The sequence below is a fragment of the Rhinopithecus roxellana genome, chromosome 17, assembly GCF_007565055.1.
Source record: "Rhinopithecus roxellana isolate Shanxi Qingling chromosome 17, ASM756505v1, whole genome shotgun sequence".
Lineage (NCBI taxonomy): Eukaryota > Metazoa > Chordata > Mammalia > Primates > Cercopithecidae > Rhinopithecus > Rhinopithecus roxellana.
In genome coordinates this window covers 9,447,432-9,466,702 of record NC_044565.1, presented here as the reverse complement: position 1 = coordinate 9,466,702, position 19,271 = coordinate 9,447,432, and the positions used below count along the sequence as shown (strand labels likewise).

Sequence of the window (19,271 nt, the reverse complement as noted above, 5' to 3'; positions counted from 1 at the left end):
AAGAACACAGCTTGCCCTGCCCTGACTTTGCTGCTCAACTCACAGCCTCATTGCAGATTCCACTGGACCATACACAGTGCCAGGTCCATAAGGAGATACTGGTCTGTTCTAAATCAGCTGTTCTGATTCTGAACTTCCTGCGTTATGGCTCATCTCCATGAGATTCATGTGCTCTAGCCTTTCTGGCTCACCCATGCTCTTCCTGGCTTCCCCTAATCCCAGGTTTTCCCCCAAGACGTTTGACAGCCTTCTCCTCTAAGTATGTTGTAAATTTATTTTCTTACTTACTTGATTCCTGAGGAAACAAGTCCTTTCAAGCCTAGGCCCTTCCGAGACCTCAGGGATGCAAGGCAAAAAGAGCAAAGCAGCTGCACATGTATGAGACTGAATTGGTCACCTAAACTGTCATTTAACTTTTTTGATAAGTCATTGCTTTTCTCTGGAAATAGTTTTTCAAGCTAAGTATTTGATTTTTAAAACATGTGTGGCTTTTCCAAATGCTTTTCTTCTAATTCTTCTTCTCCACAAGTCCAAGTTAGGCTACTTGTATCCAGTAAAGTCTGGTAGCCCTTCTCTAATAGTGCCTCTTTCCATACCACTAGCAACACTCAATCATAATCCCATTGATTTGTCAGATCACAAAGGCAAAACTTGGAAAAGTATATATTTTTAGTAACAAATGCTATATTTTTAAACTGAGGCCCTAGAATTTCATATTCTCCAATATTGTGTCTCAACTGTGTGAATTCTAATATGGCAGCAATTGTATTTCAACCTTCCCAGTTAGGAGCAGCTCAGTGCTTGCAGTACTTTTCCATTTGATTTCTGTAACATTCTAAGTGGTAGAAAATTCAATTCATTTATCCAATTACATGACTTAGTGACAGCTGTCTGTTGGTGTAACACTTCTATGTTTTAATAATCCTAGTCCCTCGTTCCTTCATTCAAGCTATCAACATTCCATTGGTAAATGGCATCACAGATAATTTACTGTTTAAGAATGAAACTATTTATTTTTTCAATATTCTTTATTGGTTAGCAGACCTCAAAAATAACTAAATTCTGAAAAAAAATAAGTAATGGCAGGTTCAGAGAAAAATAAACCCTTCCTAATAATGTGAGCACATGACCCAATAGGAAGAGCAGGGAAAGCAGTTGCCTGCATTCCCTTTGTCCAGAATGTCTTACAAAAAGGATTTTATGGCTCATCATCCTTCATCGTCACGGATAATAAGACATGTTGACATTATGCAACTCAAGGTGATGCACTGGCTGACAAGGACCATCTCTTCTGTGATATTCTTGTCAAAAATGTATGATTTGAATTAGTTAATAGAGAAGATTAGAAGGGTGTTCTTAAAAATCATTGATAGTACATTTTACAAGCATCAAGGTCGTGAAAGACAAAGAAAGAATAAACAATGATCACAGATTGGAGGAGATTAAGGAGTCGAGAAAACTAAGTGCAATATGTTATCCTGGGTTTGATACTGGAACTTGAAAGAATCTTCAGTGAAAAATTGATTAGAATCCAAATATGGAGTAAATACTATTGTATTAATATTAATTTTTCATTTTATGTCATCCCACTTTGGTTATTTAAGATGTTTAATATTAAGGGAAGGTGGAGGAGAAGTATATTGAAACAATCTACTACTTTTGAAACTTTGTGTAAATCTAAATTTATTTCAAAATTAATTAAAATATACAAATAAAAATATGAGTAAGAAAAGAACATGAGTTCCTAACTAGCAATTCCACAAGTATCATTCTATTTTTTCTCATTTTCTTATTTGTGATTTCTGTTTCTTGAAATGACCATCCTTGTTTCCATTATCTATAGCAGTGGTCCGCAACCTTTTTGGCACCAGAGACTGGTTTCACGGAAGATAATCTTCCAAGCTCGCAGAGTGGGGGATGGTTTCAGAATGATTCAAGCACATTATATTTATTGTGCACTTTATTTCAATTATTATTACATTGTAATATATAATGAAATAATTACACAAATCGTCATAATGTGGAATCAGTGGGAGCCCTCGACCCGTTTTCCTGCAACTAGATGGTGTCATCTGGGGGTGATGGGAGACAGTGACAGATCATCAGGCATTAGTTTCTCATAAGGAGCACACAACCTAGATCCCTCACATGTACAGTTCACAATAGGGTTTGCGCTCCAGTGAAAATCTAATGCTGCTGCTGATCTGACAGATGGTGGAGCTCAGGTGGTAATTTTAGCAAGCAATGGGTAGAGACTCTAAAGACAGAGGAAGCTTCACTTACTCACCCACTGCCCACTTCTTGTGGTTGTAAATGACCAGATGGGACATTGAATTCAGTAGAGTTATTTTAAAGATGTTTAAAAAATTTATTTCTTTCGATCAGTACTCTATGATCAAACACTTAAAATGGAAAATATGAAGAAAATGATTAAACACATTGCACCCACCCGAGGGATTTTTCCTGACCACTGCACAAATGAAGACCACAACATTGTGTAACTGCCCAATGTGTTCACCTTGCCCACTGCCTAGACAGAGCTGATTTCTCAAGAGGGGAATTGCAATAGAGAAAGAGTAATTCAGGCAGAGCTGGCTGTGTGGGAGATCAGAGTTTTATTATTACTCAAATCAATCCTCTGAGCATTCTGGGAGCAGAATTTCTAAGGACAACTTGGTGGGTGATGGGGAAGCCAGTGAGCCGGGAGTGCTGATTGGTCAGAGATGAAATCACAGGGAGTCGAAGCTGTCTTCTTGCACTGAGTGGAAGACCATAAGATCAGATTAGCAGTTTATTGATCTGTGTGGTGCCAGCTGATCCATCAAATGCAAGATCTGCAAAATATCTCAAGCACTGATCTTAGGAGCAGTTTAGGGAGGGTCAGAACCTTGTAACCTCCAGCTGCGTGACTCATAAACCATAATTTCAAATCTCGTGGCTGTGTTAGTCCTACAAAGGCAATCAAGTCCCCAGGCAAGAAGAACGTCTGCTTTGGGAAAGAGCTGTTATTGTCTTTGTTTTAAACTATCAACCACGTTTCTCTCAAAGTTAGTTCAGCCTGCGCCCAGGAATGAACAAGGACAACTTGGAGGTGAGAAGCAAGATGGAGCCAGTTAAGTTAGACCTCTGTCACTGTCTCAGTCATAATTTTGCAAAGTCAGTTTCATTTGCAATAAAGAGTTTTGGTAGACATGAGGCTGGCCACACCGCATGGGAGACAGAGTTAGTACTCAAATCAATCTCCCTGAAGGCCTGCAGTTAGGGGTTTTTCAAAGGCAGTTTGGAGGAAGGGGTGGCCAGGTCATGGGTGCTTGCTGCTGATTGGTTTGGTCAGAGATGAAGTCATAAAATGTCAGAGCTGTCCTCTGGAGGTGATGCTCTCCTGAGTGGGGCCATAGGACAGGGGTTAGCAGGTTCAGGTGGAGCCATTGGTGTCAGATATGCAAAAATACCTGAAAACATATCTAAAAAGGCCAATCTACAATAGTGGTGTTATCTGCAGGAGTATTTGGTGACCAGTCCACACCTTAGCAGAATCAGGATCCTCTCTTCCCACTATTTGATGGCCTTTCATGAGCTTTACAAAGGTAGCTGAGTTTTGGGTAACCCATATCATCATTTAAACTATAACCTAAATGTCTTCCAGAGTTACCTCTGCCCAAAAGCCCAGGAATAATTAAGGGAAATGCAAGATGGGGAGGTGGGTTAGATCAGATCTCTTTTACTACCGTAATTTTCTTACTATTAAAATTTTTGCAAAGGTGGTTTCAAAACAGCGACTTTCAATAGAAAAGTAGAAGTTATGAAGACAAAAAATACCAAAAGAGAATTTTAAAACTGAAAAGTAGAATAACTCAATTGAAAATTTAGATAGGTACCACAACAGTTGACAGTGTCCGAAGAATGAATGAACTTCAAGATCAACCAATAGAAATAATGTGTTCCAAAGAATAAAGATGTAAGCACCAAAGCAAGACCTCAGAGATGTATAGGTCAGTGTGAAGAACACCAACAAATGTGTATGGGAGTCACAAAGGAGGAGGGAGAGAGAAAGGAGCTGAAAAAATACTTGAAAAAATAATGGGAACATCTTTTTAAATGTAATGAAACACATTACTATATAGATCCAAGAAATGTGATGAAACACATCCAGATGAAACAAAAAAGATTCCTAACTACACCCATTGTAATTAAAATGCTGAAATACAGTGACAAAGGGAAAATCTTCAAGTGGAAAAAAAACACTACGTACAGAGATACAATAATGTAGACATTGAATAAGAGTCTAATTCATTGAATAAGGGTCTAATTATGTTTAATGGAGGCTAGAAGACAGTGGAATGGCATACTCAAATGTTGAAAGAAAAAAAAAACCCAAATTCTATGTGCAGCAAAAATATACTTTAAGAATAAAGCAAACTAAACATATTTCTTTGTTGATAAAGAGTCAAATTCTGTAAAATATTTGAAGAGATTTATTCTGAGCCAAATATGAGTGACCACAGCCCCTGATACAGCCCTCAGGGGATCCTGAGAACATGAACCCAAGGTGGTTGGAGTGCAGCTTGGTTTTATATGTTTTAGAGAGGTATGAGACGTCAGTCAAATACATTTAAGAAATACATTGGTTTGGTCCAGAAATGCAGGACAATTCAAAGCAGGGGTGGGGATGGGTGGTAGGGGAGCAGGGGAGGTTCCAGGCTCTAAGTAAACATTTGCTTGTTGACAATTGGTTGAGTTTGTCTGAAGACCTGGGTTCAATAGAAAATAAATGTTCAGGTTAAGATAAAAGACTGTGGAAAACCAAGGTTCTTTTGAAGTCATATAGTGGCTGCCCTTAGAGACAATAGATGACAAATATTTCCTACTCAGATCTTTAAAAGGTGCGAGACTCTTCTTAAAGATTGGGAGGGCCTAGAAGAAAAAGATCTAGCTATGTTAATAGAGATTCAAATTTTTCCCCACAAAAGACAGCTTTGCAGGGCCATTTCAAGATAGGGTAAAGAAACATGTTTTGGGGTAAAATGTTTTAATTTTCTGCCTTGTTGCATAATGTGACACCAGAGTCAGGTTGGAAAGTAAGTCCAATGATATGTAGGGTTAAATAAAACCCATCTGATGAGAATTTATAGTTTTTAGGACATGACTCCCCAGACTCCTTAGATAAGAACTGGGGCGGCCGGGCGCGGTGGCTCAAGCCTGTAATCCCAGCACTTTGGGAGGCCGAGACGGGCGGATCACGAGGTCAGGAGATCGAGACCATCCTGGCTAACATGGTGAAACCCCGTCTCTACTAAAAAAAAAAATACAAAAAACTAGCCGGGCGAGGTGGCGGGCGCCTGTAGTCCCAGCTACTTGGGAGGCTGAGGCAGGAGAATGGCGTAAACCCGGGAGACGGAGCTTGCAGTGAGCTGAGATCCGGCCACTGCACTCCAGCCCGGGCGACAGAGCGAGACTCCGTCTCAAAAAAAAAAAAAAAAAAAAAAAAAAAAAAAAAGAACTGGGGCAAGGTTAAAACAACAACAACAACAACAAAAAAAAAAAAAAAAAAAAAAAAAAAAAAAAAAAAACAGAGCTTAGTCCTTATTTTGATAAACACAAATGGAAAGAAATTATTACTTGCAGACATTCAATAAATTATCTGAAATCAATTTAAGAAAAAATTCTTCAGAATCACAGGAAATCATAGAGGATGGTAATTTGAATCGACAGGCAGACATAAAGGCCTCAAAATAGTAAAGAGGGACACAGGTGACACTGCACAACAGAGTGAAAAAGATAAAAAGCTGTCCAACATCAATAATCATCCCAGTCCTACAGATGAAAATCACAACTGACTACCACTAAAACTTCAATAGGATGACTCAAAGGAACAATGTCAAATACAGTGACAGAAAGGGGGAACTAGAAGGGCCACACATTGTGTTTGGGAATATAAAGTGGTATCACAAGTTGGAGAACTGATGCTGAATATTTAATCCCTTTTAATCCAGTCCTTCCACTCAGGAGTGTGTGCTGATGTGCACACAAACAAATGTGCAATAACACTCATAGCATTATTAGTGATAACCCCAAACTGGAAACACTCTAAATGTAATTTGCATAAATAAAATGAGGTAGACGCATACAGTTACATACTATGGATGAATGAAAATATAAAAACTGCTACTACATCCATGAATGTGGGTGAATCTTACTAGCAAAATAATGCTCAAAAGACGTTAGAAATAAAAAGCTCACTATCCATGATTCCTTTTCATATAGTTCAAAAACTGCCATCACTAAATCAATGTTACTGAAAGTGAGATTTAAATTTGCACTGGAGAAGAGTTGGGCTAATGTTTGGGAGGAGGCAGAAGGTACTTCTAGGAGACTGGGAGTGTTCTGCTTTGGTACAGTTGTTATATAATGTGTTCGAATCTCTGAAAATTGTATGAAAACCTGCATTAGGATTTGTGAGTGCCTATACACATGTTGGGATTTATGAATATATATGCATGGGGAGGTTTTATATTATCAAAAATTTTATTTAAAAAAATTTATAAGCCATAATGTTATTTGCACCAATCAATGCATCCGAACTGCCTCCATTGTCTAATCAAATTATATTTAATTGTAATCTGTATTCATTTTCACGTTCCATCTATGAAACCAAGGCACCAAATGTTAGGAAGCCCAGGGTTTACAAGGTCACCACACTGTTAGTGTCATCAGGAACACATGAGTCACCATAACCTCTTTTTTTTTTTTTTTTTTTTTGTCCTGGAAAGCATCAAAATTCTAAGCCACTCAAAATGCATTGCATTTTAATGATGGTTCTTATTTACCCTAAATTTATGAATGCAGTTAAGTCAATATTTGTAGAATCAGAACAATTTGCTTCAATGTGTTTTTCACTTTTATTCATTCACTGAAGACACTGGTAATTTTACATTTTTGTGTGTGTGTAAAAACATACACAAAGTTATACTTGCTATATCCTTCAGTAAAGATGAGATGACTAAAACCCAGATAGATTTGTTGACAGGAGTTGTTGAAGATCATCCACCTAGTTGAAGAGCATCATGTAGAATTCTGGTGACGCCGTTTTAGGACAAAGCTGTTCCTAAATAATTCTAAAGATGGGCCGGTAACTTGCTAAGAACATTCAAGTACAAGTTTTTGTGTAGATATATGTTTTCCTTTTCTTTGAGTCTACACCTAAGAGCTCCCTGGATCATATGGTAACTCAATGTTTAACCACTTGAATTGCAGACTGTTTTCCAAACCTGCTGCACCATTTTTCATTTCCACCAGCAATGCAAAGATTCTATTTTATTGCCAGTCTATGCAATGAGAAGAAAAAACCTCTGAGTGCAGAGGTATTTAGAAGAACTAGAATATATCCGGATGTGAGAAAATAAATCCAGGGTAGCTTTGAGATGCCCATTAAATAGTTTTTAAATTTTTCCTAGCCTTCCCAAACCTGGGACCATGTTTTTACTACGTGGTGGATGGTACTCACTCCCAATGGTGTTTAGAGTTGGGAATGGACCCAGGAAGTGGAAAAGTTCCTTCAGACAAGGAAGAACTGGTTCAAGACACAAACTGAGGAGACCTAATCAGAATGAAAGACAGGGAGCTGAAGAACATGAAATGAAAATTTCCTATAGGAAGGAGACAACATTTAAGCAAGAATGCCTTGTTCTTTAGGCAGTGTGTCTGTCCTTAGGATCTTGTGCTGTGACCTGTTGCCTAACATAAAAGGACTGAGCACTGACATCTCTTCCTCTCACTAATTAACTTCTCGTATCAGTTATTGTAATTCCTTATATAGAGTAGAATGATCTTGTGAGGTTAGATGTTTTATTTTAAAAGAATTAATAAATGACCATTGTGAGTGAATCCCAAACAAGACAGAATGAGAATAAACTGAAGGAACAAAATGTAAGCATATATGTCATATTTGCTTTTTGTTATAGCTATATAAATCTATAATTTTAAATTTTGAAGTCAAGGAAAATACTGGTTATTAAATTTTATCATATATTAAATTAGTATGATGGTAAAACTTGTTATTGCCCTTCAGTTACGATTCCTAATTTTGCATGAGTAATATTGTCATTGTTATAGTCAGATTATTACAATTAAATTGCATTGCATTATATGTCTCATATTTGAGAAATTTTTCCTGTGGAATGACTTTGCATTTATCAACACATTATTAACTTACTTAGATTAACTTTTAGGTTTTGTTGATTTCTATCCTCACCAACATTCTTTTACAATCACAAACCACAGCTTCCTCTTCTAGAGCAACCCACTTTACTTCATCTCTTTATCTGCTGCAATAAAGTTTTCAAGGGTTTCTAGTTTCATAAATCCTCATGCATATCATAATTTGCTTGTTGTTTCAAATTGAAAATTTTCTTCATATTTTATTTCCCTAGTTCAATATAAAATACATGCAGTTTAATTTCTTTTTTATAAATCTTTGCACATTTTCAGATATAATTACATTGATTGCTGGGAGTTCGTTATGCCTGCTGGGACTCTGAAGCAAACCTGACGTTTATCTCTGAAAAAATAACCCTTACCTTCTTTGAATTTGTATTTTATTATGAAATATATGTGTTTTCTCATTTTATAAATGTTTGAATACAATTGTGTGCTCCTTTGAATTTCCACTCATTAATAGTTAACAGACATGGAAATTTTATTTCAGAATACATTTCTTCTTACTGATTCTTTTCTAAGGACTCATTTCTTCAGTAGGAAAATGTTTAATTCCCAGGTTTAACTTTCTACTCTGATTTTCTGTCTAAGCTCTCTCTTTATTATCTAATGTCATGATTCTCTCCTTTGAAAAACAAAAGTGCTACTCTAGTTTGCCTTCCATATCACTGTTTTGATTAATTGCAGTGCCAATTCTTCTTTATTGTCTTGAATATTAGGTTTTGTTTTTAATGATGCAGTTTGTTTTGTTTTTCTTATGTTTCAGCAGAGTTTAAGGAACTATACTTACATTTTTAATAATTACATATTTTTTGCTATTTTTCATCCTAGGTTATATGTCTTTTCTTTATTTTATTGATTACACAAAACATAATGTAGAAATGTTCTGGAATCTGCAAGAGTTTTTTTTTTTCTTAACTTTTCTCTTTAATTTATTTTTCTTACAACATCTTCTTGTCCTCCTTTCAATTCCTCCTTCCTCCCTTTCAGTTTTTTCTTTTTCTATTGTCTTTTTTAATGGGCCTCAACTTTATTAACTGATTGCAAGGAATAATAATCACTGATGGTTAATAACGTAGTTATAATGTTTGGTCCATAATGCACTTTTATTACGAGTCCATTATGGTTCTTATTTATTTATTTATTTATATTTTTAGCACTCACTAATTCATTCACTAATATTAGTAATATAATAAATTCATGTTATTATCCTGCAAAACAACTAAAGATATTAACTCATATCCAGTTTGAGGTTCTCCACAATATCCTAAACATATTATTTCCCACCACCATCAAGTTAATCACAATTTTCAATTCAATATTCTTTATCAATGTCTTCTCTATATATTCCTTTAAAAAGTTATTTATTTCTTTTAAACATTATAAAAAGAATGTCACACTAGTAAAGTCTAATTTATTAATTTCTTTCTTTATGCTAGATATTTTATTTTCTTTAAGAATTATATTTTTATCTCTAGGGTCATGAAATATATTCCTATACCCTTTTGTAGAGGATTTACTCTTGGGCCTTTCATATTTATATTTATGATTTATTGATGATTAATATTTGTATATGGTACAGAATTAAGATTCATTTTCATCTAATATAGATAAAAATTGATTCAATATGATTAATTTATTTTACTTCTACTACATTGTAGTGGCACTTTTATTGTAAATCAAATGACTACACATGGGTGGATCAGTTTCTGGATTCTCAAACTGATTGAACTGGCTAATTTGTTTGACACTTCACTGATACCATATATTTCCATTACTGTAACTTACAGGCTTTGGTATTGTGTAGTATTAGTCCTCCAACATTTTTTAACTTAGCAAGACTATCTTAGTTACTTTTTGCATTTTGAATGTTCATGTATATTTAAGTAATGTCTTTTCAATTTCAACAACAATTCTGAGATTTTTTTATTGTGAATATTTTCAACAAATTTTGGGAGAATATACACTATTAAGTCTCCCAATTCATGAGCATGGTGTAACCTTCCATTTATTGGAGTTTTCTTTATTTTCATTCAATTGCATTTTGTAAATTTCTGTTTGGTTTTGTTGAACATATTTTATGTGACTTTTTATTTGGGCATAATGTTAAACTTAAAGAAAAATTGCCAAAGTAGTATAAGAATTCCAATGTATACTTTACCTAAATTCATTTAGTAGCTATAGATGACTTTCTACTTCCAAATTATTTCTGTATTTATGAGTTGGCATCCAGTTACTATTGATTCAGAACAAATCACCCAAAACTTAATGACACATTACAATTTGGCATCATTATAGTATTATCTTTGTAATTGTAGGTGTTTCCTGGACTGACCAAGATTTCTGCTTGGCATTTCTTACATGGATGTAGTCAGACAGCAGCTGAGGATGGAGTCTTCTCAAAGGTGGCCAATCCAGGCTATAGGATGAGTCCTCAGCTTAGGCTGTGCATCTCTACATGTTCCTGCTTGGCTTCCTGTACACTTCCTTGAAGAGCACCAGACAGATGTTTTATAACCTCCTATGACTTATTATAGTCTCAGAAGACACCTAGTGTTACTTCTATCACAATTATAGGTTCACTAAGATTCCAAAGGGGGAAAAGTATGCTAATATGTCCAATAAGGAAATTATCAACATCTCACTATTAGAGGGAGCTGATAAGATGGAAGATCTTATGACCATCTTGGAATATCCAGTTGGCAACTCTCTACACTTATTTAAGTCAATCGACATTTTTTACTATATGCAACATATACTAATTTTCATCTGCAACATCTACAAACATTTCCCATGATGATGGTAAGTTAAAGTTTAAGATCTCCTCATCTAGATCAGACTGTGCAGTTGAGCTTCTTTGCCCATAATTCCTGAATAATACCTGTCCCCAATCCCACTCAGACTTGTGAACAATGATGAGACAGGACTAGGATGCAGATACTTGACAGACAACGCTGTAGATACTCCCTTTCAGGAAGAAGGCACTCAGCAGTCAAAATTCCACATAGCATAAAGCCACAGCTTCCTTTCGGGGCTTCCTGCTTCAAATGTCTGTGTTTTTTTAAATGTTTCTTTTTTCCCCAAACTGTACTTTTTATCCCTTCAAGCAACTTCTTCAAATCAAACAACAAATAATGAGTTTTTAGCAGTGTCTTCTACGTTGATCGAAACTCTCATTATCCTTTGAGGCAGTTTGATGTAAACTTTCTTCATTAATTGTTTGCTGTTTTCAGTTGATTATGAATTTTGTTCTTGAATTGACACTGTAAGGCATGGATTTTTTATTTTCAGTTATAGTCGGTATGGCTTTTGTATAAAATTCTCCAATTTCTTCTTTTACTTTGTTTCCCTCAATTCTAAATCCCCAAGTTCTGTTAGTAAGGCAACTGACCTCATAATCTTGATCGACGTTGTATGGAACATTCCCAGGTTAGGTTCATACCAACAAAATGACTCTGTATTCAAGCTACTTGAATTAATAGCTGTAGCAGTGATTATTATTTATGATGACCATGGTTAATAAGGTTCATATAACATGCTTGTGGTCACTCACATTAGTCTTCACCAGAACAAGACCAGCTGCAGCTGAGAACTGAGGAAATGTTAGGGTGATGTGGAGTAATATTAAGTGAGGGGTTCCACATAGTCCCCATACAGACTGAAGACACTGGGGAAGGAGCATCCATGTGTGTGTGTGACAGTTGTTAAATATTCTGTTCTGGAACAAGAAGCTCCAAAATATCTCAGCCTGGGATGACTTTGTGTGCTTTCCATAGAGCATTTGGCTACATATCAAAGCCATTATCAGTGAGCTGCTCCCTAGCTCAGGGCAGGTGTCTGCCTCAGCCATGTACATAATGGAAATAAGGAGCTCAACTCTTCTGCCTCCTGCTGCACTGATCCCAGATGAGGAAAATGATTATGAGGAGGTGCCACATGATGGTGAAATTTGCTTTCTTCTCATTGTAAGTTAAATCTTTAGTACCTTTTTTTTTTTTTTTTTTTTTTTTTTTTTTTTTTTTATCTGTGACATTTGATTTCTCATGGAGCACTCACAGTGTTGAGTAACAAGATAAGCTCATAGAGTGGGGTGTGTTTTTAACCTCAGTGACATTTGTGCTTATGTGATTTTTTTTTAAAAAAATGCAGATGTCAATGAGAATATTGTGCTGCCTCAGTTTTATTTATTTTTATTTTATTAACTTTTATTTTAGATTCAGAGATACATGTGAAGGTTTGTTACATAGCTGAATTTGTGCCATGGGGTTTGTTATACAGATTACTTTGTCACCCAGGTATTAATCCCGGTGCCCAATAGTTATCTTTTCTGCTTCTTTCCTTTCTTCCACCCTCCACCCTCAGGTAGACCCCAGTGTGTATTGTTCCCTTCTTTGTGTTCATGAGTTCTCAATTTTCAAGTTCTGGACAAAGCTTGAGGGGAGCAAGTCACTATCCAGAACCCTAGTGTCCCTTCATGGTTGAGTGACCGTGAGTCGGATTTCGCCCTCACAGTCAACAGCCTGGAGCCTGAAGATGCAGCATACTGTTACTGTCAACAGCATCAAAGCTTGCCTACCTCGTGTGATGAAACTGAGCAAAACAGTGCAATGATCCAACAATGTTATCTTGTTCAAGTTACTCATACATAATTGATGAAATTGGGTAGAAAGTTCAGTGAAAGAGATTTTGAAATACTAGTTTCTGTGATAACAGAACACACAGAGTGTAATCACCTACGTCGGTTGGAATTTTGGCCCTTACACTTAATACATGTGTAAATTTGGCAAAAGACTTAAACACTTTTATCTTGTTTTTTTTTATCTCTAATAAAGGAAAATACATAAGTAACTATACCATAAGACTATTATAATCATTAAGTAACTGAATACTTATAAAATGTTTATAACTTTCAAATGTATTAAACACTAAATAATTGCTAATAATCATTGTAATTTTGCTACATCTCTTAATTATGTAGATGCAATGTTTCCCCAAATACTGTTTACTTTGACATTATTTACTAAATTATGATTTTTTCCCCCAAAACTCCCACTATGTTAAATGGCAGATACATTTTTTTCATGCCAAGCTGCTAAAAACAGATATAAACAGTTGGAAAAATATAAAAAGCTGATACTGTAAGGTACCATACCTTCAAATAAGTGCTATATAATAAGCACTCTGACTCCATTTTTGATGTTTGATCAGTGACAGCTTTCAATCACCACCTCCCACTTTCCCTTCCACCACATATTTGTGCAACTGCCTGCAGGACAGTCAAACCTCAGAGATCCTCAGCAATACAAGATAACATATCTCCAGTCCAACTATAAAAACCTAGTTCTCTGTCTAACTCAGGCCAGTTTATACCAGCTTGTGCATATCCTGCTTTCCCCAAGATTCCCTTGTGTGAGTTACAAAATTTCTCCCAAATTCTCTTGTACATGGAGTGTCAACAGCTTCACCATAATATCTATTAATTAGAAAAGATCCATCTCACCTCCATGAGTGACCACAAAATATGCCAAGAGAGCAAGTATTTGACGAATCAAGAAAATAAGATAAGCTTTTATGAACTAAATATTTCTGTCCCCTCAAAATTTACCAGTTGAAGCCCTAAGTCCATGTGTGGGTGTATTTGGAGACAGTGTCTCTAAGAAACTAATTACAGTCAAATGAGGCCATAAGGTTTAGGTTCTGATCTGATTCAATTAGGGTCCTTATTAATAAATAAATAAATAAATAAATAAATAAATAAATAAATAAGGGAATGGGCACAGAGGCTCGTGATGTAATCCCAGCACTTTGGGAGGCTGAGGCAGGCAGATCATGAGGTCAAGAGATTGAGACCATCCTGGTCAACATGGTGAAAACCCATCTCTACTAAAAATAGAAAACCTAGCTGAATGCGGTGGCACACGCCTGTAGTCCCAGCTACTCAGGAGGCTGAGGCAAGATAATCACTTGAACCCAGGAGGCAGAGGCTGCAGTGAGCCGAGATTGCACCACTGCACTTCAGCCTGGTGACAGGGCGAGACTCCATCTCAAAAAAAGAAAAAAAAAAAAAATTAGAGACCAAATCTATTAGCCCATTCTTGCAGTGCTACAAAGAAATACCTGAGACTGGGTGACATAGAAAGAAAAGAGTTTTACTCGACTCACAGTTCTGCAGGCTTTGTAGGAAGTAAGACGCTGGCATCTGCTCAGCTTCTGGGAAGGCCTCAGGAAGCTTACAGTTGTGATGGAAGGCTACGTGGGAGGAGGCCCATCACAGGGCCAGAGAAAGAGCAAAAGAGAGAGAAGGAGTTGCCATAAGCTTTTAAACAAGCAGATCTCATGAGAACTTACTATCAAGAGAACAGCACCAAGAAGATGATGCTAAACCATTCATAGGAAATCTGTCTCCAAGATACAGTCACCTCCCATGAGGCCCCACTTCCAATACTGGGGATTACAATTCCACATAACATTTGAGCAGAAACAAATATACAAACACCATCCTTTTACCCCTGAACTCTCTCAAATCTCATGTCATTTTCACATTTCAAAATACAACTATTCCTTTTCAATCTCTGCCCAAAGTCTTACCGTATTCTAATTTTAACTCAAAAGTCCCAAGTCCAAGTCCCAAGCCACATCTGATATGCATCTCCTTCCACTGATAAGTCTCTGAAATCAAAACAAGTTATTTACTTTCACAACAATCAAAAGACAAAATTCCATTGGTTAGTCACAGAAGAAATGAAAAACTTAGAAAAATACCTATTTTGAGAAATAAATACCATGTTGATATAGCCACATATTCTGCAACTTAGTCCCTAGGATTTCAGATTCTTGGAAACCATGTCTCAACTGTGTGCATCCTAGTATGGCACCAAGAGCATGTCAACCTCCCACTTTAGAAGTAGCTCGATCAATTCTAAACCTTTTCATTTAGTTTCCTAAATATTCTAAGTGACATGTAGAACTATGTATTTGTCCAAATTACTCAGGAACTGGTGGGTACCACTATGTTTTCATAGATACCAGTCCTCTCTTCCTTCCTTCAGGTCATCAACATTCCAGTGTTGAATGGTCATGATGGAAATACTTGACATTTAAGAGTGAGCACAATTTATTTAATCAGCATTCTGTATTGGAGAGCAGGCTTTAAGTAGAACTGAATTCTGAAAAAAATAAATAAGTAAAAAGAGAATCAGATAGTGTGTGAGTTCTTTCATGTAACTATAACAAACTCACAGACTGGGAAATTTATAAACAACAAATATTTATTTCTCACAGTTCTGGAATTCAGAAGTCCAGGATCAAGATGCTAACACATTCAGTGTCTGGTGAAGCTGTCTGGTGGAGTCAGAAACGGCAAAGGAGACAAACTGAATGTTGTGTCTGCACATGGCAACAGAAGGGCCAGGTAGCTCTCTGAAACCTTCTATATAAGGCCATTAATCCCATTCATTGAGGGCAGAGCACATGACTTAATCACTTCCCAAGGGGCTCTACATTTTAATATCAACTTAGGCTTTACATTCCAACAATAAGTTTGGAACATCACAAACATCTAAATCATAGCAGATATGACTAGACAATTCCTAACAAAGTCAGCATATAACCATATAGGAAGAGTGACAAAAGCAGCTGCCTTGGTTACCTTTGACCAAGACTTTCTTACAAAAAGGGTTCATTAGTGATATTCATTTATATCAACTCCAGTGATGCCATGTTGATATTATGTAACTCTTGATAGGATGTACTGAAAACACATCCCTGCTGTAATATTCTTGCCAAAAATGAAAAATCTGACTTGAATCAATAGAAAATACCAAACAATCGAATTTTAAGGACATTCTCAAAAATAAGCAGCAGCATACATCAAAAGTTTCAAGATATTTCAAAACAAAGACTAAAAAACTGTCAGAGATGGAAGGAAATTAAGAAAGCATGAAAACTGAATGCAATATGGGATCCAGAAATTTTATCCTGAAACATTAAAAGTAAAAATGTTAGATATATATATCAGTGGAAAGTTCAGTGAAATTCAAATATAGATTGTAACTTCGTTAATAGTAGTGGATTAACCATTAATGTTAAAGCTATTTGAAGTACTAGAAAAATAAGTTAAAGATGATTTTATATTCAGCAAATCTGTCCTTAAAGAAAAGAAAAGAAGCAATGACTAGCATATATATCTTATAAGAAACTCAGGAAGAAATCCTTTAGAATTCAGAATCAGTAAATGACAATGAACAGTAATTTGAATCCATAAAATTAAATAAAGGCTTCATAAATATACTTACCTCAATTCACATGTTGTTGATGTTCAGGAAAACCGAATCTTTGTGATAGATATCAGAGTTGCAGTTCCCTTGGTAGGTTAGAGGCAGAAGCTATAGACTAGAAAGGTGAATGAAGGCAGCTTGTGGAGAATTTAAAATCATCCATATTTGTATCTGGATAGTGAATGTGAGTACTTTATTTGGTTGAGCAATGAACATGTTTGCACTTTACTTGGGCATAATTTATTCTGATTTATAAAATGACGAGCAAACCAAGACCTCTTCAACACACATGAAGAAAAAAATAGGGGCCGGGCGCGGTGGCTCAAGCCTGTAATCCCAGCACTTTGGGAGGCCGAGATGGGCGGATCACGAGGTCAGGAGATCGAGACCATCCTGGCTAACACGGTGAAACCCCGTCTCTACTAAAAAATACAAAAAACTAGCCGGGCGAGATGGCGGGCGCCTGTAGTCCCAGCTACTCGGGAGGCTGAGGCGGGAGAATGGCGTAAACCCGGGAGGCAGAGCTTGCAGTGAGCTGAGATCCGGCCACTGTACTCCAGCCTGGGCGACAGAGCGAGACTCCGTCTCAAAAAAAAAAAAAAAAAAAAAAAAAAAAAAAAAAAAAAAAAAAAAAAAAAAAAATAGGAAGCACCAAATATTTACAGAAGCTCAGCCGTATTAAAGAGAAGCATAACATTCACTGGGAAAATGCTAATGAAGTAAAAGAATTGACTGTAAACATTGAAATATATGCTGTCCCAATAAGGCTGCATAGATTGTTTTTTCTACCAGTTTTTTCTCAAGTATACAAAATATGTTGTTCATAGGAAAGGCCCCTGTACATACCATGTTATTTCTACACCACTGCACCCATCAGGGGATTTGCATATTGTCCCCCAGGGAGGACCTTCCCTTGTGAGTCTGAGATAAAAGCTCAGCACCAGGCTCGACTTGACTATCAGGATTTCTCAGGTCACCTTCTCATAATGAGGCTCCCTGCTCAGCTTCTGGGGCTGCTGATGCTCTGGCTCCCTGGTGAGGAGAGAAGAGAGATGAGGGAGGAGAATGGGGTGGGAGGGTGAACTCTGGGGGCCCCAATGCCTCCCATGTGTGTTCTGTCCTCATGTCTGGTGTGCACATCTTGTACTCTAGGATGGGGCTTGTAACTTTTATATCTGCATGAGTAAGGCCTGTAAGGTTAAGATTGTTTCAGAAGGAACAAAGACTAATGCTCTGGTAACGTCTCTGACAGAGAAAGAGGGAATGGTAGAGGAAACTTCTAGCACTCAAAGCACTCTGCTGTGCTTTGAAAATAAGTTTTTATTTTGAAATTATATATTACTGGGGTCTGAATCAAATTATAAAAATTGATTTAGCCTGAAATAAATAACAGAAGAAAAATTATTTTAAAATTGCTCTTAAAGTTTCTATATAACCTTGCACTTCTCTCTCATTATTTCAGGATCCACTGGGGATGTTGTGATGACTCAGTCTCCACTCTCCCTGCCCGTCACACCTGGAGAGCCGGCCTCCATCTCCTGCAGGTCTAGTCAGAGCCTCCTGCATAGTAGTGGAAACACCTACTTGAGTTGGTTTCAGCAGAAGCCCGGTCAGTCTCCAAGGCGCCTCATTTATAAGGTTTCTAATCGGGACTCTGGGGTCCCAGACAGATTCACTGGCAGTGGGGCAGGGACAGATTTCACACTGAAAATCAGCAGGGTGGAGGCTGAGGATGTCGGGGTTTATTACTGCATGGAAGGTACACATCATCCTCGCACAGTGGTACAGCCCTGAGCAAAAACCTCCAGCGTGGCCCAGCTGCTCAAGTGTGTTTTTTCTCTGGGGAGCAGCTGAGCAGAATCTCTATCTGTGTAAGATGAACATATTGGAGATCTCAGGGCAACAGGTTGCATCTGAGGGTTCTGTCCCATGGGTGCCTCAGTTGTACGTCGAGCAAAACCCATTCACAGCCCTGTCAGCTGCAACAGCCTTGGCATAGCATAAGCCATAAGAAACCAGAGGTGATCCCAGTGTCTGCATAGGTAATAGACTGCCCTGAGGGAGAGCTGAAGGAAATCCCATTCCAATCCTCTCTGCCTCACCTGCATTGGAAAATAAGACTTAAACAGGTTAATAGCCAGACAAATAACCCAGATTTGTTGAAACACTTGTTGAAAACAACTTGAGGTTTAGCAATTTAAAGTCTGTATTTAAGAGGATAATACGTGGTAATATTCAAAAATTGATATTTTTCAATCTTCCTAACTTCTTATTTTTCTCTTTCACCACTTATCGTCCCACCACGTATTGATCGTGGAAAGAGGCTTCTGCACAAGCTGTCATCATGAGGAGCTGACTGAGGGCAATTAGTAAAAATCTTGGATTTCAGCGTCAAAATGGACTTTTGTAAATTCATGAGAGATAGAAAACATGAATGCTAAAATTATTTTATTTGCTTCAATTGTGTCTTGCTGACAGAAAGGGGTAGTTTTTGAAATTTCAAAAGTTGAGTTTCATAAACAGAAACTTAGACTAGAAGACATGGGTTATAGAATTTGCCTCATAGACCACTGAAATAACACAGAATGATGTGCGATTTCTTTCCACAAAATGTAAGAATTTGAGGACAATGGGCAGACTTCAGGAACGGGAGAATGAATGGAAGATAGTGGGGGTCAACTATGGCCCAATAACCTGCTCTTTGACTTACATTAGGTACAGTTGTGGATGGCAGTGACTGTTGGGGGTTGACGATATAAACTCAGAAAGGAACCCAAATGT

The 19,271-nt window shown here is 37.0% G+C and overlaps 1 gene segment (V, D, J or C); it reads left to right on the top strand.

Moving 5' to 3' along the window:
* The first annotated feature begins 17,462 nt into the window (after positions 1-17,462).
* On the top strand, positions 17,463-18,879 carry LOC104676479. The segment is given in 3 exon segments: positions 17,463-17,525; positions 17,953-18,099; positions 18,812-18,879. Coding segments are annotated over 3 exon segments (231 nt in total).
* The last annotated feature ends 392 nt before the right edge of the window (positions 18,880-19,271 follow it).